Source organism: Trifolium pratense, linkage group LG2 (genome assembly GCF_020283565.1).
Source record: "Trifolium pratense cultivar HEN17-A07 linkage group LG2, ARS_RC_1.1, whole genome shotgun sequence".
In the NCBI taxonomy this organism is placed as follows: domain Eukaryota; kingdom Viridiplantae; phylum Streptophyta; class Magnoliopsida; order Fabales; family Fabaceae; genus Trifolium; species Trifolium pratense.
This window is the reverse complement of record NC_060060.1, coordinates 36695031-36719972: the sequence shown is the minus strand read 5'-3', so window position 1 is coordinate 36719972 and position 24942 is coordinate 36695031. Positions and strand designations below refer to the sequence as shown.

Here is a 24942-nt window from a genome sequence, read left to right as displayed (position 1 = left end):
TTAATTAAAAAACCAAGGTCAATGAGTGGTGTCTCTTTTGAAAAATATTGAATATCAAAGACCTATCTGTTTGGTTTTTACTCCTTTTTTAGTTTTGATACAGTTTCCTATATATTGTCTTTAACACGTCTTACACATCCCAACTTGACAAATAGGAACAAAGAAGAGAATAAAAATTATAAATTAATTGGGGGTTTTTTTGGTTGTTGATAATAACCCAACTAATTCCTCTTAGAGAGAAAAGAAATGAATGATCAATATTGTAAGAAATGTTTGACTTTTATGTTTAATACTTTTATAATCTCTAAGCTACATTATTGCACAATCAAGGCCTCTAAAAGATATTTTTCTTAGGATTAATTATGATATATGTTTAGAGAACTAGGTATAGAATAGTATGTTTTATCCTATAACAATTTCGGACAAATGAGAATCAAATGCTATTTCCACAAGTGAGTTACTTAGAAATTACGTTAATGTGTTCCAGTGAGTTTAACTTAGAGACATCACACTATATGTGCACATGAGTCGGGGTTTAAACCCCGAACGCTCAACTTATTTAAGGTCAAACCACGATTTGAACTTCCTGTAGTAAAAACTAAAATGTTCATTTTTAGAGTTCAATTATTAGACAACTAATGATCATTAAGCTTAAGTGGTTAACGAGTTTTATTAAAAAACAAATTATTTAGGAGAATTTATTTCTCTTAGAAATCAGATAGTTAACAAAAAAAAAGACTTCAATTATTAAACACCTAGTAAAATGTTCACAGCTTATTTTATCATATGGTGCGTAGATTTTTAAAGTTTGTTTAGACCTTGTAATTTCCTCTTATATTTTTGTTGAAACTTGCTTGGTGTGTTTGTTTCAAGTCGAGGGATTTGCGTTCTTTTGAATTGTGATGATCTTGTATTAATTGTTTCCTATCTACTTAGCTGATCGAGTTATATTATCTTTTGAAATATAATAATATCTAATTGTTTTGTTATTATTTTTGTGTTTCCTAAAATTTTATTCCAAGTCTAAAAATTGGTTTTTGCGGAGGTCCAAAATGCGTGCATGTTTTGGCCTCGGCCTCTGATGCAATGCAAGGCGTTCAACCCGTTTCAGTATAGTGAAGCAGGGCGTTCCCGGTGGGACGGGAGGCATCCTCCTCAGATGTAGCGTGTTCAATCCTTCTAAACTATATACATTTGTTATTCAATAAATAATTTTTTTTAATCATTTAATAGTATTAATTTTATTCTTCAAATTTTATTATTATAAAATTCATTGTTTTACTAAAAACAATAAAAAATGTCTCCTTTTAAACCATTTTTTAGAAGTACATATATAATATACTAGTAGATTAGACATAACTCTTTGGAAATTCAGATGGAGCCTACAAGGATTCTTTAGGTTTAGCTGGTTGTGGTGGACTCTTTCGAAATTCAGATGACAGATGGATTAAAGGATACTCGCGCAAAATAGGAACTTGTGACGCTCTCTTCGCTGAAATGTGGTGAATGTACTTGGGAATGCAACTTGGTTGGAGACAAGGTTTTTCTACCATCTTCAAGTGGAAAGTGAATCAAAAAGTCTGGTTACGGGGAAAGTTAAATTCAATGGTTATCCGCCTACCTTGGTGCGTTGTATACAAGAGCTTTTAAAGCTGGATTGACAGGTGCAATTTAATCATACTTGGCGAGAGGGAAATAGAAGTGCTGATTGGCCGGCTAATTTCAACTTTTCTCTGAATTATTTTAATATTCATGTTATGGAGACTCCTCCCAATGAGGTTTCGAGTCTTCTTTTTGATGACTTTTCTGGGGCTTGCATGCCTAGAAATTTTCATGTAACTCTATAGTTCTTTTCTTTTTGGACGTTAGCCCTCTTTTACTACAAAAAAAAAAATTAGACATAACTCAAATAATAACATTTTTTGGAATACTATAATAACAATACAAAGTTTCTACCACCATTAATAATAAAAAATTTCTCTGTACACACGAGCAATGAATTGAACCACCGACCACATGCTTAAGGGACCAAAATCCTTATCATTGGAATAATTTTAATCGGTCCTCAAACAATAAGTTTGGTTTGTATAGGTGGGTAGAGAAGGTACACTCTTGACTCTTGACAAGCTAAGAATATAAGTATAATTTCGTACAATGTTGTGATGACGGATAAGATGCTATTTGGTGTGTGGTTTTTTGTCAAATAAGAATCAGTTGGTTATGATTTTGTGGTGAAAACAAACAAGGACGGACACAATTTCAAGGCATTGACTCTGCTTGCTACCTAGCTTGTTTTTCTACTTTTTTTCACCTGCTTGTTATTAGTCAACACATACACGTAGTAGAAGTTTCCAATAATCATTTTAATTGATCATTAACATGTTGTAAGATTAAAAAATAAATTAACCTTTCTTCCCAAGTAAGTATAGTTAGTATATGTGATCTTCCATTTCCATTAATTAATTGTAGAGAGAAAAATGTATGTCCGTACAAGATCACGATGAGCTAATTTGTTTCAATTATTTCAACTTCAAAGAATATATATGGAAATGAATAGTACATATGAATCAATTCACTAACTTATAAAGGAAAATTTGTACGATTAATTAGTGGGAAGAAATAAAGGGAAAGAGCAAAAAGCAAGCAATGTAGATCACATGGCCATGGCAGTATAATACAATCTTTTTTTACTTTGACTAAATGCAAATGCATATGTGGTAACTAAGCTTCATCCATTAATACTAATTATGCAACTCTATTTTTAGAGAGACACGAGTTTCAAATGTCTTTGAACCTTGAAACATTGATATCTAAGATCTATAATTCATATATTTTTTCCATTATAGAAAAAAGTGAGTTTATTATCTGCATTGACTCACATGTTTTCCATCATTCTTATTTTACTTAACGTACACTACATTTTGATTGAATAGATTTTATTCGTGATGCTATCGTAGATGGTCCTTTCGTAACATATAACACTTTTTTTTTTCTTTTTCAAGTAGTCTGGTGGCTAGACTCACACATTTAAATATGTAAAAATGTGAAATTTGAAGTTCGAACTCCGACCATTCCAATAATATCTCTGGTAGCTACCATTTGAACCGAGAGATCTTTATTCTCTTCATACAAGCTATAATCAAATAACGGTTTTGCTATATACAGTAGTACAATTCTTTTTTAAAATTGTCATGAAATATTGAAATTACTTAATTTTTCTATAAGCAAAATTATTTTATTATTGTGCAAAAACCGTTACACTGACCTTAAACAGTCAAATGAATTCACCACAAAAAATAATTTATATCACAAAAAAATAAAAATCAAATGAATTACACACAATACCAATCATAAAATACATTACCTGATCCACTACTTGCCAATGCCAGTTGCCCTCCAAATAAACTACCCAAATAAGATTTTATTTTAACATTCAGAACTTCATATAATTACAGTTTGCAACCTCTCCATGAAACATATATATTATATAATAGAAACTAGTTTATGGTATAGAAAAATAATTTCCAATGTACATCAATCTTTTAGGATAAAATACTCACAATGCTCATCTTTTTCTCCGTAATATTATCTCTCCATCGTACAATTTTTTTTATTATAGACCTGACAATCAAACTCATGACCTCTAGGCTCTAGCTAGCATACTACTTAAATATTCCTCACTATTAGACTAAACCTAATGATTTTCCCTCGGACAATTTTCACCTTACATTTTCAACCTCATTAGGCACATGCAATATAAAAATTAATTAGTAAAATATAAAAATTAATTACTAAATTACCAATAGGCGTGTCAATAGCTTAATTAGTAAATTCTTCTTTCTATAACCACTAATTTTCCCTATAAAAAAACAAAATGTTTTTTTTTTTTTTTGACTCAATAAAAAAACAAAATGTTAAAGCTTGATAGATGGAACATTTTCAGGGATAATACCGACAAACTAAGAGGATGGAGGGTTCTTCTGATCAAATACTATTGTAGCATCATATATATTCATCAAGTACATTAAACTAATGGAACTTGTGAAAAAGCATTGTATTATTTAAATGAAAAAAGAAGGAAAAAAATTTATGTTACGTTTGTCTCCTTGCATGCATAATAATAATTAAACACAAACTAATCCAAAAAGGAAGACATAGAAAGAGATAGATGAAATAAACCCTAGAAGAAAAATATAAGTTGAATTAATATATCTAATGAAGGAAAGGAAAGGGTGAGGTGTGTAAGACTTTTTGTCCTTTTAAGCATCACATCAGCCACTCTTTCTTACCTATAAATCATTCTCTTCCTTCCAAGTACTTTCCCAACAAGCCATCATCATCATCATCATCTCAAAGAGAGAAGAATTAAACCTAATTTGAGAGAGAAAAAAAGAGAGATATCATAACACAAAAAAGATGGGTAGAGCTCCATGTTGTGACAAGGCTAATGTGAAGAAAGGACCTTGGTCTCCTGAAGAAGATGCTACACTCAAATCATATATTGAAACAAATGGAACTGGTGGAAATTGGATTGCTCTTCCTCAAAAAATTGGTAAGTACTCTCTTCTTAATTATTTTGTGTTACAAAAATTCTTATTATATTATATTACATATATATATGCATATATGTATGTATTAATCATACTGAGAATTATATACTATACCTTTCGAACTAGAAAGCCGAGTCAATTTCCAAGGGTCAGCCATCAGGCACACTTTCTGAAATCGATGTTGATTCGCAACTTGCCATTTCATTGGTACTTCTTTTGAGATTGTAAAAAATGTCAATTTAGAAACGAAAAAATGTGAAATCTGACTTTAATTTTGTCGCTGATTAGTTTGAATTTGGATAAGTGAAAATAATTTGATTATAGTAATAACAATCATCGATTAGTGCAAACTAAACTAATTAATTAACCATAATTATTTGATTAATGGATAATAATTACAAAAAATTTGCAGGGCTCAAGAGATGTGGAAAGAGTTGTAGACTTAGGTGGTTAAATTACTTGAGACCTAATATAAAACATGGTGGATTTACTGAAGAAGAAGACAACATCATTTGCAGCCTTTACATTAGCATTGGAAGCAGGTCTTTGTCTATCCTCAAATTCCTTCTTCTCTACAACATATTACTATTTGTCTTTTTTCTTTGTCATAAGAATCTCTCCATGTTAGAATCATTTTTTTCCTATAGCTAGAAAACTTAATAAACCCTTTTCTTCACTAATTAAATTAAATTGTATCTATATATAATAGGTGGTCCATTATTGCTGCTCAGTTACCTGGAAGAACTGATAATGACATCAAAAATTATTGGAACACAAGATTGAAGAAGAAATTACTCGGGAAGCGAAAACAATCGAATAACAACAACAACAACAACAACAATTTGATGAATCAAAAGGATACAAATGGAATAGATGAGAATTCTTCTTATTCAAATTCTTTAAGTAGTTCAGCTCTTGAAAGACTTCAACTTCATATGCAACTTCAATCTCTTCAAAACCCTTTCTCTTTTTACAATAATAACCCTGCTTCATTAGTTTGGCCAAAGTTGCATCCTTCTCAAGAAAAAATGATCCAAATTAGTCTTCAAAATTCTAATAATATTATTAACCCTATGATGCAAAATGTTTTCACTTCACCACATGTTGATGTTTTGGAGAATATTAATATTCCTTTGGAGAATAATAATATTAACTTCAATGCTACTGGAAATAATGGTAATAATAATTATAATTCAATGCATTCTTCTTCAAGTGTTGCACCAAGAGGAGAAGGTGTTGAGATGAAGAGTAGTACCAATGAAGGAATTCAACAACTGGAAAATGAACTTGATGAGATTCTCAACAATAGAAATATTAATACTACAACAATGGAAGATGAATTTGATTGTTTTAGAGATATTAATAATAATGATGGTTCAAAGGATGTTCAAAGTATGATATGGTGGTCAAATGATTCAGGTGAAACTACTAAATCTGGATCCTCAAACTCATGGGATTCATCAACTAATCTTATGCAGGATCAAGGAATGTTCCAAGATTATGAACTAGGTTACACTATGTAGTAAGATATATATATATATATATGGATATTTAACTTTCTGGCTATTCTAATTTGTTGCCTTGTTTTATTTGGTCATAAGAATGATGAGTTGTAAACAATGTCTTGAATATATATTATCTAATAATGTACATTGATGCTTGAGTTGTGTAATTTAGAAACTACTACTTTGTTTTGGTTGATATTTTTTTTTTTTTATAATCAAAGAATTTGAATTATAAGGAGTACGAGGGGTACTCAAAGCCTTACAATTCAAAAGATAATCTATCCTTTAATACTTTGAAGACATACTAAAGGATTAATACACCGGTCGGAATATACAAAAGACAGGTTGATATTTTTATTGATCCATATAGCTTTGAATAAATTTTCTAATAATTTGAGTACTATATATATCAAATATGGACATCTAAAAAAGATTTTTTTTTTGTTGAAATAATGTTTACTTAGGACATCTAAAAAAGATATTTTTAATTAATTTGAATAAAAATATGGAAATCTAAAAAAATCTATATGTTGATGAATATTTACATTTTTTTTTATTTATATTTTGTCTTTTTTTTTTGACAGCATATTTTGTCTTTTTATTATTAGGCTAAATTGTATTTTTTACTTAATTTTCACATAGTTGCGATTTTGACCCCTACCTTTCAAAATAGTATTTTTTTTGACGAATCAAAATAGTATTTTTGACAATCCAACTTTAACTCTTTATGCAAAATGTTGATTTTGATCTAGTCAATGCACACGTAAGCACTAAATTAAATGACTCACATGCCAATATATATGTGACATGACAAGCATATGTGACATATGAGTCATTTAAGTTAGTGTCAAAATTGCTACTCCCTTCGTCTCAAAATAATTGTCATAATTTGACCGTGTGCACTATTCATATAAGTTACTTTGACCATATTTTCTTACTAATGTATAAAGATAAATATTAACATATGAACTCTTGTTAGATTTGTCTTGATGGGTACTATCAAAATATCATTTTTTCATAATTTTTAATAATACACAACAAAAGATATTCACGATCAAAATTGTGCATCGACAAGTACAATGATAAAATGTGACAATTATTTTGAGACAAACAAAGTATTTTACAAAAAGAGCTAAAGTTAAAATCATTTAAACATATGTGCCACGGCATATGGTCAAAATCATCATTTTGCAAAAAATGGTACTCTCATATAATGCTATTTTGTTTATAAAAAAAAAATCATTTTGCAAAAAATGCTAAAGTTAGAGGGTTATGTTTGTGTAAAACAAAAACATGTTAACATTCCTTAAATTAACTTTTTTAATATCTGTTGTCACCATTGCAACATCGTTTGAGTCTCAACAAGTTTGCTGATATGAGCTCTGAGGAGTTCAATAAAACTTACTTTCAATTATCACTTTTAACAAACCGGAACACCAAACAAAAAGTCTTCCGGTAAACAAATAAAAAATTTTGAAAATTTCTATGTATCTGAACACTTTTTTCAAGTGTTCCGGTAAAAAAATTTAATTAATTTTTAAAATGATACAAACCGAAATACCTTTGAAAAGTGTTCCGGTAAATTTAACAAACCGAAAAAGTAGAGAATCTTATCGGAACAGTGTGTTTGAAGGGGTGTACAACATTCACCGGAAAAGTCAAAAAATGATTAAAAAAAATAGTATAGTAAAATAAGGGTAAAATCGGAATATTTTAAAATACGTAGGGGTAAAGGGTTAAATGTAGGGGTAGGGAAAAAAAATTCACAATCATGCACAGGCTGAATCCATGATGGAGATTGTTTCCTCCACCCCTGCACCTCTTGCATCCTCTTAATTTTCAAAAATATCTTAAATCTAATTTTAGAATGCAAATGCATAATAGACACGGTTAGAAATCCTCTTTGAAGATTTAGGATTTTACATATTTGGGTTATAGAATATGAAAATATGTTTGGATTCTAGAATTTAAAGTATGTTTTTACTCGGAACATTATGTGTTTTTAAGTTCATTACGTTGTTTTTAGATATGGATGCTTCTCATAATTCTCCTGTTCATGTGAAGCCAAATGTTATCTAAAGTTGTAGAACCTCCCATTGATACGAAGTCAGCCATTGCAGCAATTTTAACAGCAGAAAGATTGATAACTTTAGAATGGTAAGTAAAAAGGAAAATAGAAAGTTAGTTAGATTTTTTTGTCAAATAGTTTTTTTTTTAACGAAAGTAGGCATTTGTCAAATAGCTTAGTAACCAAAATTTCACATCTTAAGATGAATAAATGAGGAATCCAAGATTCGAATGCCGGACTTTGCATTACAATGATCCTCCTACCAACTAAGTAACTTATCTTTGCAAGGAAAGGTTAGTTAGATTTAGTTCCCATGGGAATGCAAAATTTCCACCATTTGACATGAGAATAAAATGTGAGATATTTATGAGTAAATGGCATTTCTTAAAATTAAAAATTATTAGCAGTATGCAGCTGTCCTTAGACAGCAGTTATGATACTTGCTGTACAGAGAAGGAAAAAGGCAAGACTGCAGCAAAGTGAAATCTCATATTGATGGCACAATCAATGGAGAGCTGTTGGAGATTAAAGGCTATAATTGCAGCAATTCAAATTAGTCAACTAACCAGTATTCCTATCTCCTCAAATAAAGGAAACTTCTCTATTTTTTAGGATTCATCAAGCTATAATTATGCAGAGCTGTTGCACATTGCTCTCTATATATCTATCTCTTTTCCAACTCTTGTAATCAGTGTTCACAATTATAAGAAAAACAAAGCACTTATCTTTCTCTCAATTTTCTTCTAAAATTACGATTTATTAATACTTCAAACAAACATAAAAATGTAAGATTTCCAACCTCGATTTCTTGAATCTCAAGAATAAGCCATGAAACAAACACAGGCTCATATTTCTAATGACCCAATTTATTAGCAACCTATAAACAACAATCCAAAGTGATCTTAAAAATCTTCAACAAGTGACAATTTGTGTCAAAGTATTGAAATTCTTGGCAGAGGTACCATTTTGTTGAACAGCTTCCAAAGCAAACTCCTTAAGTTTCAAAATCTTGTGCCGCATAATCTTTCCTTTCTCACTTGACATAGTTAATTCCAAAGCTTTCAAAGTAGATTCTTTAGTCAAAACTCCATTGTCAACACCCACACCAATCTCCCAAACACTTTCAATCATTCTTGCATTCAACTTCTGATCTCCAAAAAATGGTCTAGTAATCATTGGTACACCACCAACAATGCAATCCAACACTGAATTCCAACCAGAATGTGTCAAACACACACCAACTGATGAGTGTTTAAGGATTTCCAATTGAGGAGCCCATGCAACAATTTTTCCTTTTGTTCTTGTTCTTTCCACAAACCCCTTTGGCAAATTTTCCTCTGGATTACCCCTAAAGGCCAAAATAAATGGAAATTCACATTCTTCTAAAGACTCTGCCAAAGCAGTGAGTTCATGAGGTGGTGGTATTACTACACTTCCAAAGCTAATATACACAACTGAAGAATTCTTATGTTGGTTCAACCATGCTATGCAACCATGTTCATCAGCAATAATAGGTTGTGGTGTTGTCAAGATGAATGGACCAACATTTAGTAGCATTTTGAAGTTGGAATTCAACTCATTCTCAATAAGAGGGTGTACTGTTGAAAATGAATTTATGGCAACTACAGTTGCTCTTGGTAATTCTAGTCCCATTTTATGTAACATTGTTGCAAATGGTCCATCTATATCATTTACTATCTCTTGAGGAAAATCAGAAGTCTTTAGCTTAGGAAAACCAGGAAGGAAATCAACATTGACATCATGGTCTACAAGACAAGAAAAATCAAATCAGTTTGTTACAAATTTAAGATTAATTACCTATTTTTTAGCAGTACAAAGCAAAAAAGAGCATTCAATTTCATGTATTAATTAGGATGACAAGCCCACTTAGCTGCCAAGTCTAGTCAAAATTAATTCTCTCTAAAACCACTAGGTTTGGTCTAGTGGTGAGGGGTTTGGGTAGTATGCAGGAGGTCCTAGGTTCGATCCTTCCTGACTCCATTGTAACCAAAAAAAATAATTAATTCTCTCTAATCATGCATGTTTAGTTGGTTCAGTGGTGATTGACGCTAGACTTGATAGGGAGGACCACGGTTCGATCCCCCGTAACTGTGATCGGGAGGAGGCTGAAACCATTTGATGTCAGAACACCCCCGAACTAGATTAGGCGGTCCAATGGGAATCCACCTTATGTGTTATATTATTATATGTTCTCCAACAGAGATTAATCACACTATTAAATGACAGCGAAAACTTCGTATCTATAACATGATAATTAAGCTAAAAAAAATTGTTGATCAATCAATTTACATACCTTCCTTCTTGGAGCCTATCTTTTCTCTGATAAGATCTGTGTAAACATGAGCAAGGAGAGAGTGAGGCCCTGCAGTCCACAGAGGAACCCATTTTGCATGCATCTCATCAGCTAGATCCGCACTAAACCAATAAAATGCATCAGTAACCAAACATGTAATTTTCTTCCCTGTCTCAGCCTCAACCTCATCCATAACACACTTATAGTTCTCTGGCATTGCCTTAATGAAGAGAAAAATTGGTTCAAGTGGGTGTCCTGAAGGCACATAATTTTGTGGTAACCCATCATGAACATTATAATGTTTTAAGTTTGGAAGAAACTCATTTGAGCTAGAAAATAATGTTGCATTTGATTTGGTTGTGCTGAAGAATGAAAATGTAACTTTTGGTGCTTCTCTTGCAATTCTTTTCACAAGGCTAAGAAGTGGAGCAGCATGTGTGCCAAATGGAAATGCTAAAACAGCTACATGTAATAATTTGTCAACATTGATTTCACCTTTCAAGCTTGACATTTATTTAGTAGAAAAGTAGAGCAGAGAATAAGTGAATTAATTTATGGAAAAAATTAAAGAAGAAAGCACAATATAAAGAAGAAGAAAGAAGAAGAAGACAATGTCAATCACTATCAGTCACTATATTACAGAAATTATGAGCAACTAAACGTGACTCAAACAAACACTTAGTCCTTCGTTTCTTTAAGTTTTAACAGTTTAGGGTACAATTTATCAATTATAGTCCTACCTTTATTTTTTCAATAACTCCACTTTACATTTTCGGTAAAATTTAATGGAGAGAAGAAGAGTGTGTTATCCTAAATTTAAATTTATTTGAAAAGAGAAAATAAATAGTGAAATAAATGAATGTAAAATTAGAAAATTAATACGACAACTCACAACTTTATACCAGAAAGATACTTACGAACTAAAGATATCTTTTACTACTAACCTTAAAAGAAATCGTGTCCACAACTTTCACCAACCAAAGATATCTGTGATCGATTGCACACCGTACCAACCAAAGATACCAAAGATAAAACTCATTAATGTGAATGATGATAAAACTCATTAATGTGAATTTATGTGAACATCGGAGTGGATGGATCCTCTCCCTTAAAAAACTTCTCAAGTGAAATTTACATCACTCATTGAAAAGTATTACTGGTCTATTATATTCATTCATTCAAATAATCAATAGAATACATCTTATACAAATACAAATTCAACATCGCTAAAAATAAAATGGATGAATTTGCGAATAAACTCACAACATCCAAGTTAGTAGCATACAACAGCAAAATGCCTATAAATAATATGATAAAATTAAAGTCACCGGAATGTCTATGCTTCCGGAATTCCAACGTTGATGCCCAAATCATTAATTGAATCTGCAATTAATTGAAGATGATCTTTCGATATGAATTAAACGAACACCGCAACAAGATGGAAAATCAAACAACGTCGTACCAAGACGACGACTAACACAAACACTGCACTCGGCGAAATCACAAATACAAAAGAAACAACTAAAAGACTCAATATATATATATATATATATATATATATATATATATATATATATATATATATGTGAAAATCACTTATTTAGATTAAAAAACAAAGAAAAAAATGCAGAAAGGTGATTTTAGGAAGAAAAAAAATGACCTAAAGCCACCCCTAATAGGCAGAGGAAGAAGAGAACTGGAAAGGAAAAAAAAAATTAGGGCCGTCTGCTTGTTGAGAGCTTACCACGAGAGAGTGACAGAGAGAGAAATGAAAAACACACATTATGTCTTTCAACAACTAACACTAATAATCTAGTATCTTCCCGTCAACAAAACACACATTCTGCATTCTAAACAACCAGCCAACCTAGAATGCTAACTGATTGTTAATGATCCAATAAACCTAATCATAAATTTTAATTTCAAACTTAATATATTTAAGGTAATATGTACTCTTTAGAAATATCAAAACTTTTGTAATTAAATGATATAAGAATTTTCATAACTGTTGCATCTATTTTAATAAATAAATAAAAAATGAATTTCAACATATTTTTCTACATATAGATAATTACAATCGAATTAAAACATTTCTATAAAAAAAATAAAATCAGAGAATATATAATATCAACAACACAATCAATCAATCATGACCCCTCTTGAATTCTGCTTCGAACCCAATAGTGCACATTCATTAAGCTATTTATTTTTGTTGACAATTTTGGTACATATTCATCAAGCTATTTTAAAACATGTATAAATGAATATACAAGCTAAGTAACTACATGATTAAAAGAAAGAAAAAAAAAAAAAAAATACAGTAAGTAACTAGATATCTTAAAAATTAGACTTAACTAGTGACAATTTGTATCAAAGTATTGAAATTAATTGCAGAGGTACCATTTGTTTCAACAGCTTCCAATGCAGATTCCTTGAGTTTCAAAATCTTGTCGCGCATTATTTTCCCTTTCTCAGTTGACATTGTTGATTTCAAAACATTCATAGTTGATTCTTTAGTCAATACACCATTGTCAAGACCCAAACCAATCTCCCAAACACCTTCTAACATTCTTGCATTCAATCTCTGATCTCCAAAAAATGGTCTACTAATCATTGGCACACCACCAACAATGCAATCCAACACTGAATTCCAACCAGAATGTGTCAAACACACACCAATTGATGGGTGTTTAAGGATTTCAAATTGAGGAGCCCATGCAACAATTTTTCCTTGTGTTTTTGTTCTTTCCACAAACCCATTTGGCAATGACTCTGGATTACCTCTAAAGGCCCAAATAAATGGAAATCCGCATTCTTCTAAAGCTTCTGCCAATGCAGTGAGTTCATGAGGTGGGGGTACTACTATACTTCCAAAGCTAATATACACTACTGACAAATTTTCTTGTTGGTTCAACCATGCTATGCATCCATGTTCATCAGGAACCATACTTTGCGGTGTTGTCAAGATGAATGGACCAACATTTAGTAGCAATTTGAACCTGCTTTTCAACTCATTCCCAATAGGTTTGTGTACTGTATCAAACGAGTTTATGGCAACCGCAGTTGCTCTTGGTAACTGTAGTCCCATTTTATGTAACATTGTTCCAAATGGTCCCTTTATATCATCATCTATTATCATTTCAGGCAAATCACAAGCCCTTAGCTCAGGAAATCCAGGAAGGAAATCAAAGTTTTTCTCTACATGGTCTACATGACAAGAAAAATCAAATCAAACTCTAATAAATAGAAATAAAATTAGGAATTAAAATAGTAAATATTTGTGGAAACATTTTACAACGTATACGCATAGAAATTAATTTCATTAAAACATATCGAATCTATTGTTTTGATCAAGTAGTCAGTCTAATGGTAAGAATTTTAACCCTTAAGGTGAATATATAGGGTCGAACCGTGGATCCTGTATAATGCAATGTCTTTACCGACTGAACTAACTATGTTACGAGGACTATGGAATCTATTTCTAATTTTGTCACTAAACTTTAAGAAAACTAAAGAAGAGTTTTTTATCAAATAATTTGTGTACCTTCCTTGACGTAATTGTCTCTAATAAGATCTGTATAAACATGTGTGAGGAGAGAGTGAGGCCCTGCAGTCCAAAGAGGAACCCATTTGGCATTCATTTCTTCAGCTAGATCCGCACCAAACCAAAAAAAAGCATCGGTAACCAAACAAGTAAAGTTTTTCCCTGTTGCTGCCGCAACTGCATCCATAACATTCTTGTAGTTTATTTGCATTGCATTAATGAATAGAATAATTGGTTCAAGTGGGTTTCCTGAAGGCACATGATTTTCTGGTAATCCATCTTGAATATTGTAATGTTTTATGTTAGGAAGAAACTCATCATGATTACTTGAACCAGGAAATAATTTAGCATTTGCTTGGCTTGTGCTGAAGAATGCAAATTGTACATTAGGAGCTTCTGCAGCAATTCTTCTCACAAGGCTAAGAAGTGGAGCAGCATGTGTTCCAAATGGGAATGCCAAAACAGCTACATGTTGTTTCTCACCATTAATAACAGGTGCGACTTTCACGCCCGAGTACCAGTTTCTCAAACGTGTAAGTGTAAACATTATTCTTAATTATGTCAAATGCAATTCAGATCAAACTATTTAAATATGATTGATCTTTATGTTGTTTTTGTGGCACAACACTACTTAATAATGCTATGGCCACACTTAATTTCTTGGGTCGTATTTATATGTGGTGAAATTACAAATAAGGAGGTTATAAGAAAGAAAGAAAACAGAGAAAAAATGGTAACAAACTATAATTTTAATATACAGGTGCAAAGAGCATGAATAACAGAAAAATGTAACTAATCTTTTTCTTCCTCGCTAACTTCTAAACCTATTGGAATGTACAAAATAACAGAAAAATGTAACTAATCTCTAAATGTGTTCTGTTTTTTTTTTCTTTTTCTGCAGAGACAGCAAAGATTTGTGTGTTTGTTTTCCATGTTAGTATTTTTGGAAAGAACAAAACTGTTTTTTTTTGCTGAATATGCATAATTGTGCATTTGACGAAAATAGTCTAAAAATAGCTAGCTATATTAACCACACAAAAATTTATAGTAAACATGTCCTTAAATTTATCTCGTTCTCAAGTTTTTAATTTTAATTTTTTCTATAAACAATGCAAAACTATCCTTATACAACTCTATTTTATTAATATAAAGGAGAAAACAATAGAAAAAATTTAAAATTATATATAGTAAATAGAACATAAACAAGGCAATACTATCCTAATACAACTTTTTTTTATGGATAGAATACAAACACGTTAACCAAGTCATTGGGCTCAAGTGGTTAATGAGCTTCACCAAAAAGGACGGATTTCAGGAGAACCCGGGTTCGATTCCTGGGTGTAACAATTTCTTGGTCAGACTTTACTTATCTCGCGGCCGAACTCTGGATTACTAGGGCCCATTTCCCCTAGGAACCAGAGGGTTATAAACAAAAAAAAAAAAAAGAGAATACAAACACGTTATATATGTAGTAAATTATATATGTAGTAAATAGAGTATAAACAATGAATTATCAAAATCAAAAAAAGAAAAAGGAATAAACAACGCATAACTATCCTTATACCACACTTGGGTGGGATGGGCAGCTCAAGTTGAGCTAAGGGTTAAGGAGTTGGTGGTCCAGGGTTCAAGTCCTGGCAACGAGAAAAACTAACATAACATTGTAATATACTAACAATTTGCTTATAAAAAAAAATCCTTATACCACAATTTTTTTATTATTATTATTATACATAAAGGAGAAAACAATAAAAATATTAAAAACAAATTAGAAGTTATATATGTAGTAAATAGAATATAAACAAGGCAATACTATCCTTATACAACTCTTTTTTATGGATAGACTCTCTTATTTATCCTTATAATCTTATCATGAAATCAGAAGAAAGGAATTGTAGAGAGAATTGGCCATTGGTTCATAATTTTGAACTTTGAATGATGCAGTTATACAAAGTGATGTAATGACTCATACACAAGCCAATTCATCTGACTAACTTAATTTAGAAGCTTTCTAATTAACTAATTCAGGTTCTAACAGTAACAGAATGTGCTGACTACTTTTTTTTTTTTTCCTTCACGACCAGTATCTGGCCCGGGGGTCAGTTCTTACATCAAGTGGTTCCAACTCCCTCCCGATCGTATTTGCGGAGGATCGAACCGTAATCCTCCCTACCAAGTCCAGCGTCAATCACCACTAAACCAACTAACGATCGGTGGCTGACTACTTGTTTTGTTTAGTAACTTTCTTTAACAAATCATACAGCAAGTCTAATGATTTTAAAATTATTCACATTCTTAATATATTTCTACCAGTTCCACTAATTCCTTGTAACTAACTTCCTTTAACAAATCTTACAATAAATTTAATTCGATGCATCATTTTTTTCATGTACTCTTTCCCTCTCAGAGCTTGTAATGTAACTCAATTTTCTCTTACGAAACATATTAATAGCTATAACTCTTCGATGCAAATCAAATCATCTATTAACAAACAACAAGTTTTCAAGTTTGATGTTCCGAAAGAGTTTCATCTAATTAGAGAGAGTATTAGCTAGAGAATGCTGGAAAGAGAGTGTTCCTAACACTACTGAAAACATAATATATAAATCTTCTACTACTAGTTCTTAGAAATAAGTATTGGGCATAACTCATCCTTACAAAACCGGCTTGTAAGGTGAAAATTGCCTAGTATATAAACACTTAGTCACCATCTCTCAGCTGGACTTTCTTAACACTAGTAACAGAAGAATACAAACAAAATTTTGTAATTAGGATAGGAAACAAAAAAATTGAATAAAAATGCGTTTCTGAGAACATTAACATACCTGTGGAAGATTTAAAAAAGAAAAATCAATTTTGAAGAAAAGCAAGCAACAAGATGAGTTGGGATGCCACATACTCCTCAACCTAGAAAACGCGATTTTTGAAACGGATTCGCTCCTGCACTGCATTTTGGAGAAGTGTGTCAAAGAGAGATGAAGGAAATTTGAATTGGGCTGCTCATCAATTGCCTACTACTAAGCCCAACACTATGTGGTTTGACACTTTCCCAATTTCTATCTGTATCCCCCCATTATTGGATCTTTTCTTAAATCAATAAAATCTTTTTCTGATTTTAAAAAGAAGGTGACAGACAATAGTGAATAATTCAAACAGTAAAGAATACAGCGAAAAATATATACTCCCATTGATTTTTATTATATGAAAAAGTATTACTATTTTTAAGTTTATAGAATACAATGTATTTTAGTTCATTTTATTTTATAAATTAGATACATCAAACATTCTATCAACCTAATAAACAATTTTTTGCTTATAATAAGAATCTGAGTATTTTTTTAACAAGACAATGTTCCCTAGGGGGATAATTTAGGCGCTTATAATTTTTTGGCTGTGGTTATAATTATAGGTCATGCTAAGGACACATATTAAAGATTTAAAAAAAATAGAAATTTTTTATATTAAAAATTAATATTTTTGTTCTTTACAGAATTCAAGTTTTATCCGAAGAGATAAAAGAGAGGATAAAAACCTCATAGTGGTGGATCAGTGGTAATATGCTCAGAGTTGGAGTAAGGAATCCGAGCATTGGAGATGACCGATGACAAAAAAGGGGAGGGTACCTCTAAAAAACACTCTGACTCCCAAGTCACTACAAGCTTGAGGTGAAGGTCGAGGCTAGAGAAATGCATACATTGTGAGGTTTGTAAAGGGTTGGTTTTATTGGCCAATGAAGATGATGTCGGGCTAATGGATTGGATGTGGATTTGGGCTTGGTCCACCCCAAATCTTCAGAACAATTTCAATTTTTGAAAAATTGAATGAACAATTTTAATACATTTGATTCTTTAACACGTGACCTATAATACATATTAACGCTTTTTTTTTATGCAAAAGATAGTCAGAGCCTTAGAGGGCAACACATGTTAGCACTTTACCTAACGATAATCATATTATCTTTTATCTTTTATTAGTAAAAGGAAGGTTGAGTTGCTCATAGACAAGCATTTTGATGATGTGTCACTCTAAGAAAATGTTTATAATCTCTATTAAAATCTTTTTACTTATTTCTTTTAATTTATTAAATTAAATCTAAAAAAAATGAAATTAGCATCATCATAATTGTATGAGTAACCAAAAAAATCATCATAATTGTATGCATCTTTTTACATTCCTCCAAATATAACTTATAAAATGAGAAAGTTTAGTGACTAATAGGTTCACTCTCACTCTTTATAACCACCACCCCACATTCTTTTTCTACTCATTCCTAAATCTTAATATTCGACATTTTCACTCAATCTTTGAGCGTATTTCTACCATGGTGCTATGTATTGATATCCAACAATATTCATTTGTACTAATGTTTAGTTTTTGTTCTTCATTTGTAGGTTGAAAGAAATAATTTTTCACTACAAATAGAATGTTAATGGATGAAAATGTCGGTATTCTCAATTACTCTTATCAAATTATATTGTTCACTTAAAAGTTATCTTTAAAATAATTTTTTATCATAACAATGATGGTAAGTAAACAATCTTATTTTTCTCATTTATTTACTGATATTGGTTGTTCTTTTATTATCGCGAACAATCTTTTAAGTAAACAATCTTAGTTTTCTTAGACACATAAACTAGTCACTAATGAATATAATGATTATAAGAAACAAGACACATAAACTATCAAGACCAATGGAGCACATTATAAATAGTTATTTTTATTTAATATTTTTATAAATTTAATCTTATTATATTTTTATTAAATTATTTATTATTTATCTAATATTATTTTTTTAATAATTTAAACGTCATGGTATTTTTTTTTGTGTTTGTATCATTTCTTTAATTAAAATTTGTAACATTTTAATTTTTAAATTAAAAGTAAAATTCTCAATTTTATTTCAAGTTTGAAATTAAATTTCTAAACAAAAGTATCCGAGTTTAATATCATAAATATGTTATTTATAATTTAAATAAATGATAAATTTTTAAATTTTTTTTTGAACTTTTTAGTAGAGATCCAAATTTAAATTAGGGTTTAAGCCATTAGGATTGATCTAGTGGTGAAGGATTTGGGTAATATGTTGTAGGTTATGGGTTCGTTCCCCAACTCATTGTAAAAAAAAATTAAATTAGGATTTGGACCGGCCCTAGTTTTCATATTTATAATAACATGGTAAAAGATAAACAATTCAACAACTAATATACATGTTAAGTCTCACTCAGTTGATAAGAATATTACATTAAGAGTCAGAGTTTATATTTCATATATCCACTTTTTAACGGTGAAATTTCTACGAAAAAACATATAATGAGTCAATTTAGTAAAAAAGAAATATAAAGTGATTTTTTTTTTTAACAAAAAAAGATATCTCTTTTTTTGTTGGTACATATATGTGATGTCAATATCTCTATTATGATGTCAATATCTCTATTATCTAGTGAAGTGTACACTGCATATATACTCCACACGTTTGACCTTGAAAATGTATATTGACTCAATTTTGTGATAAATCCAATCTTCATATTAATGACTATCACGTAATTATAGATCATATACAACAATATTACAATTGTAGTAAAAATGTATAAAAAAAAAAATACACTCCTTTTGTTACAAATCCTGGCTACATACAATTCCTCATTCATACCTCCAACCCCCTCAAAAATAGGAAAAAAAAAAAAACAAACTTTTTTATTAAATTTTTTTTCTTTGGAAAGTGTTAACAATTTTTTTTGCTAAACAGTTTCTATATACATGGGCTATATAGTTTATCAAAAATCTTATATTTGAGATAGTGAGTGCACACAAAAACTATATATATTTGGTCCACACCTTAATAATATACATTACAATATTATTTGAGATTGAGTTTTGTGAGGAAAAAACTTGAGCAAAGAAAATACAATCATGTCTTCTTCTTGGAACTCAGTTCCACTTCATGTCTCATATGAAGTTTTGGGTTGGTTTGCTTTTGTTTGTTGGTCTATTAGTTTCTGGCCTCAAGTTATCTTGAATTTTCGAAGAAAAAGGTACATAAAACAAAACTTTAATTTTAATTAATAAATATGATTGTTATTGTTATTATATTTTATTTTTTGTGAATTATAAAATTTTAATATTGTTTTTGTTTTTGTGTTTTAATTATAGTGTGGTGGGGCTGAACTTTGATTTTGTGTTGTTGAATCTGACGAAGCATTCATCATATCTTATATATAATGCATCTTTGTACTTTAGTTCTGCAATTCAACAACAATATAGAGACAAATATGGTCAAAAACAGGTTTGTGAATTTTTTCTAATACTATGCAATTTTGTTTCCTTATTATATACAGTATATGTATGATAAATTGATGATTTGATTTTTGATATCTTGTAAAAATTTATATATTTGGGTTTTCTTTAATTTTGAATATGTTTATGATGATGATCAATTGATCATGATGAATTTGCAACTTGGTAGTGTTGTTTGAAAAGATGTGTGTGGAGTGGAGAGAAAGAGAAAAAAAATTTAAGAATAAGATGGGTGTATTATTTGGTGTTGTTGAAAAGTCAAAGAAAGAAGAAAGAAAAGAAAATTAATGATTTTCATGATTACAACTTACAAAGTAGCATAATAAATAAGGGGTTGAAAAGGAAAGCTCTAAAAAAAATTGAAATATCTAGTATTAAACAATGCGGCATGATTATGTTCCTAGAATTATAGCATTAACATTGAGTGTTAGTAACTCCGGTCCTTATTATAAAAAAATTATTTTTAAGATTCGTAGAATATTTGATGAATTGGTATATTTAGTTCATAATAAGATTTAGATATATAAAACATTCTATGAATCTAAAAAGTAATTTTTTTTTATAATAAAACTAGAGGGAGTAATAAAAACTGAAAAATATTCTAAGTAATGCGACACTAATTATTTTTTCTTTATTGTAATTTTAATTAATAGTACTACCTCAAGATTCTAATAAGTAAGAGAAAAAGTTGACTCAATGGAAATTGATGTATTTTACTTTTAAAAAGAAAGAGATCGATGTATTTGATTTAAAATTTGTACTAAATACATTAATTTTTATTGATAATTTTTTTTTCTTATACTACCTCCGTTCCTTTTTAAGTGTATTTTTTAGAATAGTAACACAAAATTAACAAAGTGTATTCATATTATATCCTTATTTTAATATTTTTATTTTTTTGCACACACTTTCTCTTTCCAATAAATTTAATATATTATGTGAAAAAACAAAAATTTAATATTTTATGTTACCCAAAAAAAATAAAAACTTTAGTTTTTCAGAAGTTGACCCTTTTATTTTCTTCTTAACTCTTTTGATATTTGCAGATGATTCCAGTGGCAGCAAATGATGTTGCTTTCTCAATCCATGCTGTTCTACTAACAGCCATTACATTGTACCAAATTGCTATCTATGATGTTAGTTCAATTTTCCTTTTCATTGAGCTTAATTATTCTTATTGTCATCATGAATTTATGTTACGTGTCGCAGTTGATGCATGTCAATGTATATTTGACCAGTAATATTTTTAGTTATCTATTATTAAAATTTACAAAAAGTTAATATTTGAAAAATATTCATTGAGACAAATCGAATAACATCTTATATGCCAGTATTTGCCATAAAAATATGATTAGTGTATGTTATACGAACAACGCACATAGTCAAACTGCGACACTTATTTTGTGGCGGAGGGACTAACAATATTTTGATTATTTTGATGTAGCGTGGAAGCCAAAAAGTATCTAAAATTACTTGTGGAATTGTCATTGTTGCATGGACAGCAGCAGCTGTGTGTTTCTTTATAGCATTGCACAATCATCATTGGCTATGGCTTCTCTCAATTTTCACGTATGTTATCACTTTTCATTTCTTGTATGTTTAATTGCAATATTTATAACAATTTTTGATGCATTATGGATTATGGAAGTTTGGTTTGGAACCTTTTTTTTTCTTCTGCTTCTGACTTTTGTTTGAAATTGATCAACTTGCAGTACCATTCAAGTTTCTATGACTGTCATAAAATATATTCCCCAGGTTAGAATCAATTTTAATTTATGTAATTAATTTACTTTTAATTTCTTTCATACAAAACCAATACACGAGGTTACATTCAAACATTTCTTTTTTCTTCAAATTATTACCATTTTAGTGTTATTGTCAATGTCATTGTTGGTGCTCGTGTCTCTGTTTCATAATTTATCATCAAAGAATCATATTTTTGAATGCATTGCATGTTTAGATTAACAATGAGATTGGAAGAATCACGATGAACCACATTTTGTCAAAAACTACACTTTTGAGCTTCGCAAAATCACAGTACCACCATATTTTTGCCGAAAACATTGTCATCTAAACACACAAAATACAAACAAGAGCTATTTACCACTTTGGTTTAATGTAATTTTATAGAATTGTATTTATGTTTCTATGTTCCTTTTTTTCTTATGCTAACCATAAATCTTAATAATCTCTATTGTGAAAATAGGCAGTGATGAACTTTATGAGAAAAAGTACTGATGGATGGAGCATTGAGAACATTCTACTTGACTTTTCCGGAGGGGTAGCTAACTATGCACAAATGGCTATGCAATCCATTGATCAAAGTAAGTAATATCCTTTACTAACTTATTATCTTCTAATTGTTTGAAAGCTATCAAACACAGACACTTTTCAAATTAGACGCGTCCTGGTGTCACACTTATGATTATATTAAATTATATTATTTTCTTGAATTATTATCCGTATCGACATGTTAATGTCTGTGTCGTATCTGTGATTCATAGTTTGAAAGTGACATGATTTTAAAAATTTCATCTTCGTTTTTCAGGTTCTTGGGTGAACTTCTATGGAAACATAGGGAAACTATTGCTATCCTTGGTATGTAACGGTGTATTATTATTTTAATTTTACCTTATGATTTTATTTCTACTTTATGAAATATTATAGATTTCTAGATACTAAATAATCACACCCTTTTTTAACATTGCAGGTGTCTATATTCTTTGACATCCTCTTCATGATCCAACATTATGTATTATATCCAGAAAGAAAACGCAAACCAGAGACATCTACTGATGAAGCCAAATCTTCTGATCAGCATTTGGCTGAGAATGTCTAATGACCCTTTGTTTATAGAGTCTCACGAGAGAGTAAAAATTGTATATACTTTTATTGTGAATACTATAATTTTTGTTTTGATTCTTGATATGATAGCTTTTGCATATTAATGCACAAACTGCTGAATATTGTTGATCTTAGTAATGCCTTGATAACTCTTTAAAATACTCAATCATTAGCCTAAGTTATCTGAAGTATTGACTATGATGAGGGGTATGATTAGGACTAAGTTTGGGGGTATAAACTTGATTACTTGATTGATGGATCATGGCAGATTTATGATGGGACACCACATGGCTGGAAAAAAAATAGAATAAGTTCCTGTGCCAAATCTGGAGGAACAATAATATATATGTGTGAGAGTTCCTGTGCCTAAAACTGGAGGAACAATGTTGTGTAGGGTGCTCCATTCGGAGTAACAGGTTGGACTCATTACAAGTGAGATCCCGTCAGGTGAAAAGGTGGAGTAGCACCTAAAGCATAAGTTAAAATGAACTTAAGTGGTGTTCCCTGCATGCTAAAAATCAAAAAAGCCTGTGAGAATCATGAAAAGCTATAGTTTCCCCCCTTGCTGAAATCTGAACCCAAACTCTAAGTTATAAGAGAGAAAAAGGTGGCTTAGTATTTGATTGAGTAGTTTTGGAGAAGGATCCTGGCATGTCTCTGGTTATCAGTAGTAGGCAGTACACACACACGCAAAGCTATTGTTGATAGTTGACATGCAAGAGTTATATCAATTTTTGTAATGCAATCCAATGTTTGAACCTTAAGGTCTGAATGTGGTGTTTTAGTATCAATAATGTGAGTATCTCTTAATGGTCTATGTTATCTACCGCATTACCTGAGGACAGACAATGATTCAAGTTTTGGGGTGTGATAAACAAAAATAAAGAAACTTTTTTTTTAAGTAATTGATGATATTTATAATTTAAATAAATTATATATTTTTTTTTTTGAAATTTTTATTAGAGATCCAAATTTAAATTAGGGCATTCAAATTATTTGAACCGACCCTAATTTTCATATTTATAATAACATGGTAAAATTAAAAAGTTTAATTGTTGTGCACCGCCAGTGTAAAATTTTTTTACACATACATTCAATGATGTGTTGCTACAGAACGTGACACATGTTAAACTTGTAAGGATGAATTTAAATATTTGTTCTTTTTTTGTCTAAATATAGTGATTTAGTCCTCGTAAGTCTAACTCAGTTGATAAAGAGTATGTAAGAGTCGGAGTTCGAACTTCAGACGTCCACTTGTTTGCGTGAAATTTCTAGTGAAAAATATGGTGTGTCAATTTGGTAAAAATTAAATATATAGTGATTTTTCTTATAAAAAAATAGTGATTTTTTTTTTTAATAAAACAATATAGTGATGTGATGTCAATATCTCATTACGTATGATTTAGTAAAAAAAACTCTATTATGATGTCAACAATATATATATTTTTGGTTACAACTTACAACGTCAACAATATCTCTATTATCTAGTGAAGTGTACGTATATAGCACATGAACGAGTAACCGCACACGTTTGACCTTGAAAATGTATATTGACTCAATTTTGTGATAAATCCAATCTTCATATTAATGACTATCACGTAATTATAGATCATTAGGGGTAAACTCGTGATCGATTAAATATATAATTAAAATATTTTTATAAATAAAAAATAATATTTAATATAAATCTATATTAAAAATAAGAAGGTTATTTAAAAAAAAAAGATTTTGTTTAATATTAACCTACATAGTAAATTTGTGTATATTAAGGACAATTAATATAATTTTTAGTTAATATCTATTAATATTCATAAGTTTGAAGA

The 24942-nt window shown here is 30.2% G+C and overlaps 4 protein-coding genes across 4 annotated transcripts; 2 read left to right on the top strand and 2 right to left on the bottom strand.

Moving 5' to 3' along the window:
* The first annotated feature begins 4230 nt into the window (after positions 1 to 4230).
* LOC123908152 (transcription factor MYB36) lies at positions 4231 to 6200 on the top strand. The gene is made up of 3 exons (XM_045958691.1): positions 4231 to 4552; positions 4963 to 5092; positions 5260 to 6200. The coding sequence occupies exons 1-3, from the start codon at positions 4417 to 4419 to the stop codon at positions 6071 to 6073; spliced, it is 1080 nt and encodes a 359-aa protein (XP_045814647.1). The 5' UTR covers positions 4231 to 4416; the 3' UTR covers positions 6074 to 6200.
* Positions 6201 to 8931: 2731 nt separating this feature from the next.
* LOC123908150 (flavonoid 3-O-glucosyltransferase-like) lies at positions 8932 to 12218 on the bottom strand. The gene is made up of 2 exons (XM_045958690.1): positions 10438 to 12218; positions 8932 to 9889 (listed from the first exon to the last, which is right to left on the bottom strand). Exons 1-2 carry the CDS (start codon positions 10946 to 10948, stop codon positions 9036 to 9038), a joined length of 1365 nt encoding a protein of 454 aa, XP_045814646.1. The 5' UTR covers positions 10949 to 12218; the 3' UTR covers positions 8932 to 9035.
* A 426-nt stretch (positions 12219 to 12644) lies between these two features.
* Positions 12645 to 16949, bottom strand: LOC123908149 (flavonoid 3-O-glucosyltransferase-like). The gene is made up of 3 exons (XM_045958689.1): positions 16807 to 16949; positions 13982 to 16715; positions 12645 to 13644 (listed from the first exon to the last, which is right to left on the bottom strand). The coding sequence occupies exons 2-3, from the start codon at positions 14526 to 14528 to the stop codon at positions 12788 to 12790; spliced, it is 1404 nt and encodes a 467-aa protein (XP_045814645.1). The 5' UTR covers positions 14529 to 16715; positions 16807 to 16949; the 3' UTR covers positions 12645 to 12787.
* A 2686-nt stretch (positions 16950 to 19635) lies between these two features.
* Positions 19636 to 23934, top strand: LOC123908938 (cystinosin homolog). The gene is made up of 8 exons (XM_045959684.1): positions 19636 to 20013; positions 20132 to 20264; positions 21322 to 21411; positions 21720 to 21844; positions 21988 to 22030; positions 22482 to 22599; positions 22824 to 22873; positions 22986 to 23934. Exons 1-8 carry the CDS (start codon positions 19892 to 19894, stop codon positions 23112 to 23114), a joined length of 810 nt encoding a protein of 269 aa, XP_045815640.1. The 5' UTR covers positions 19636 to 19891; the 3' UTR covers positions 23115 to 23934.
* The last annotated feature ends 1008 nt before the right edge of the window (positions 23935 to 24942 follow it).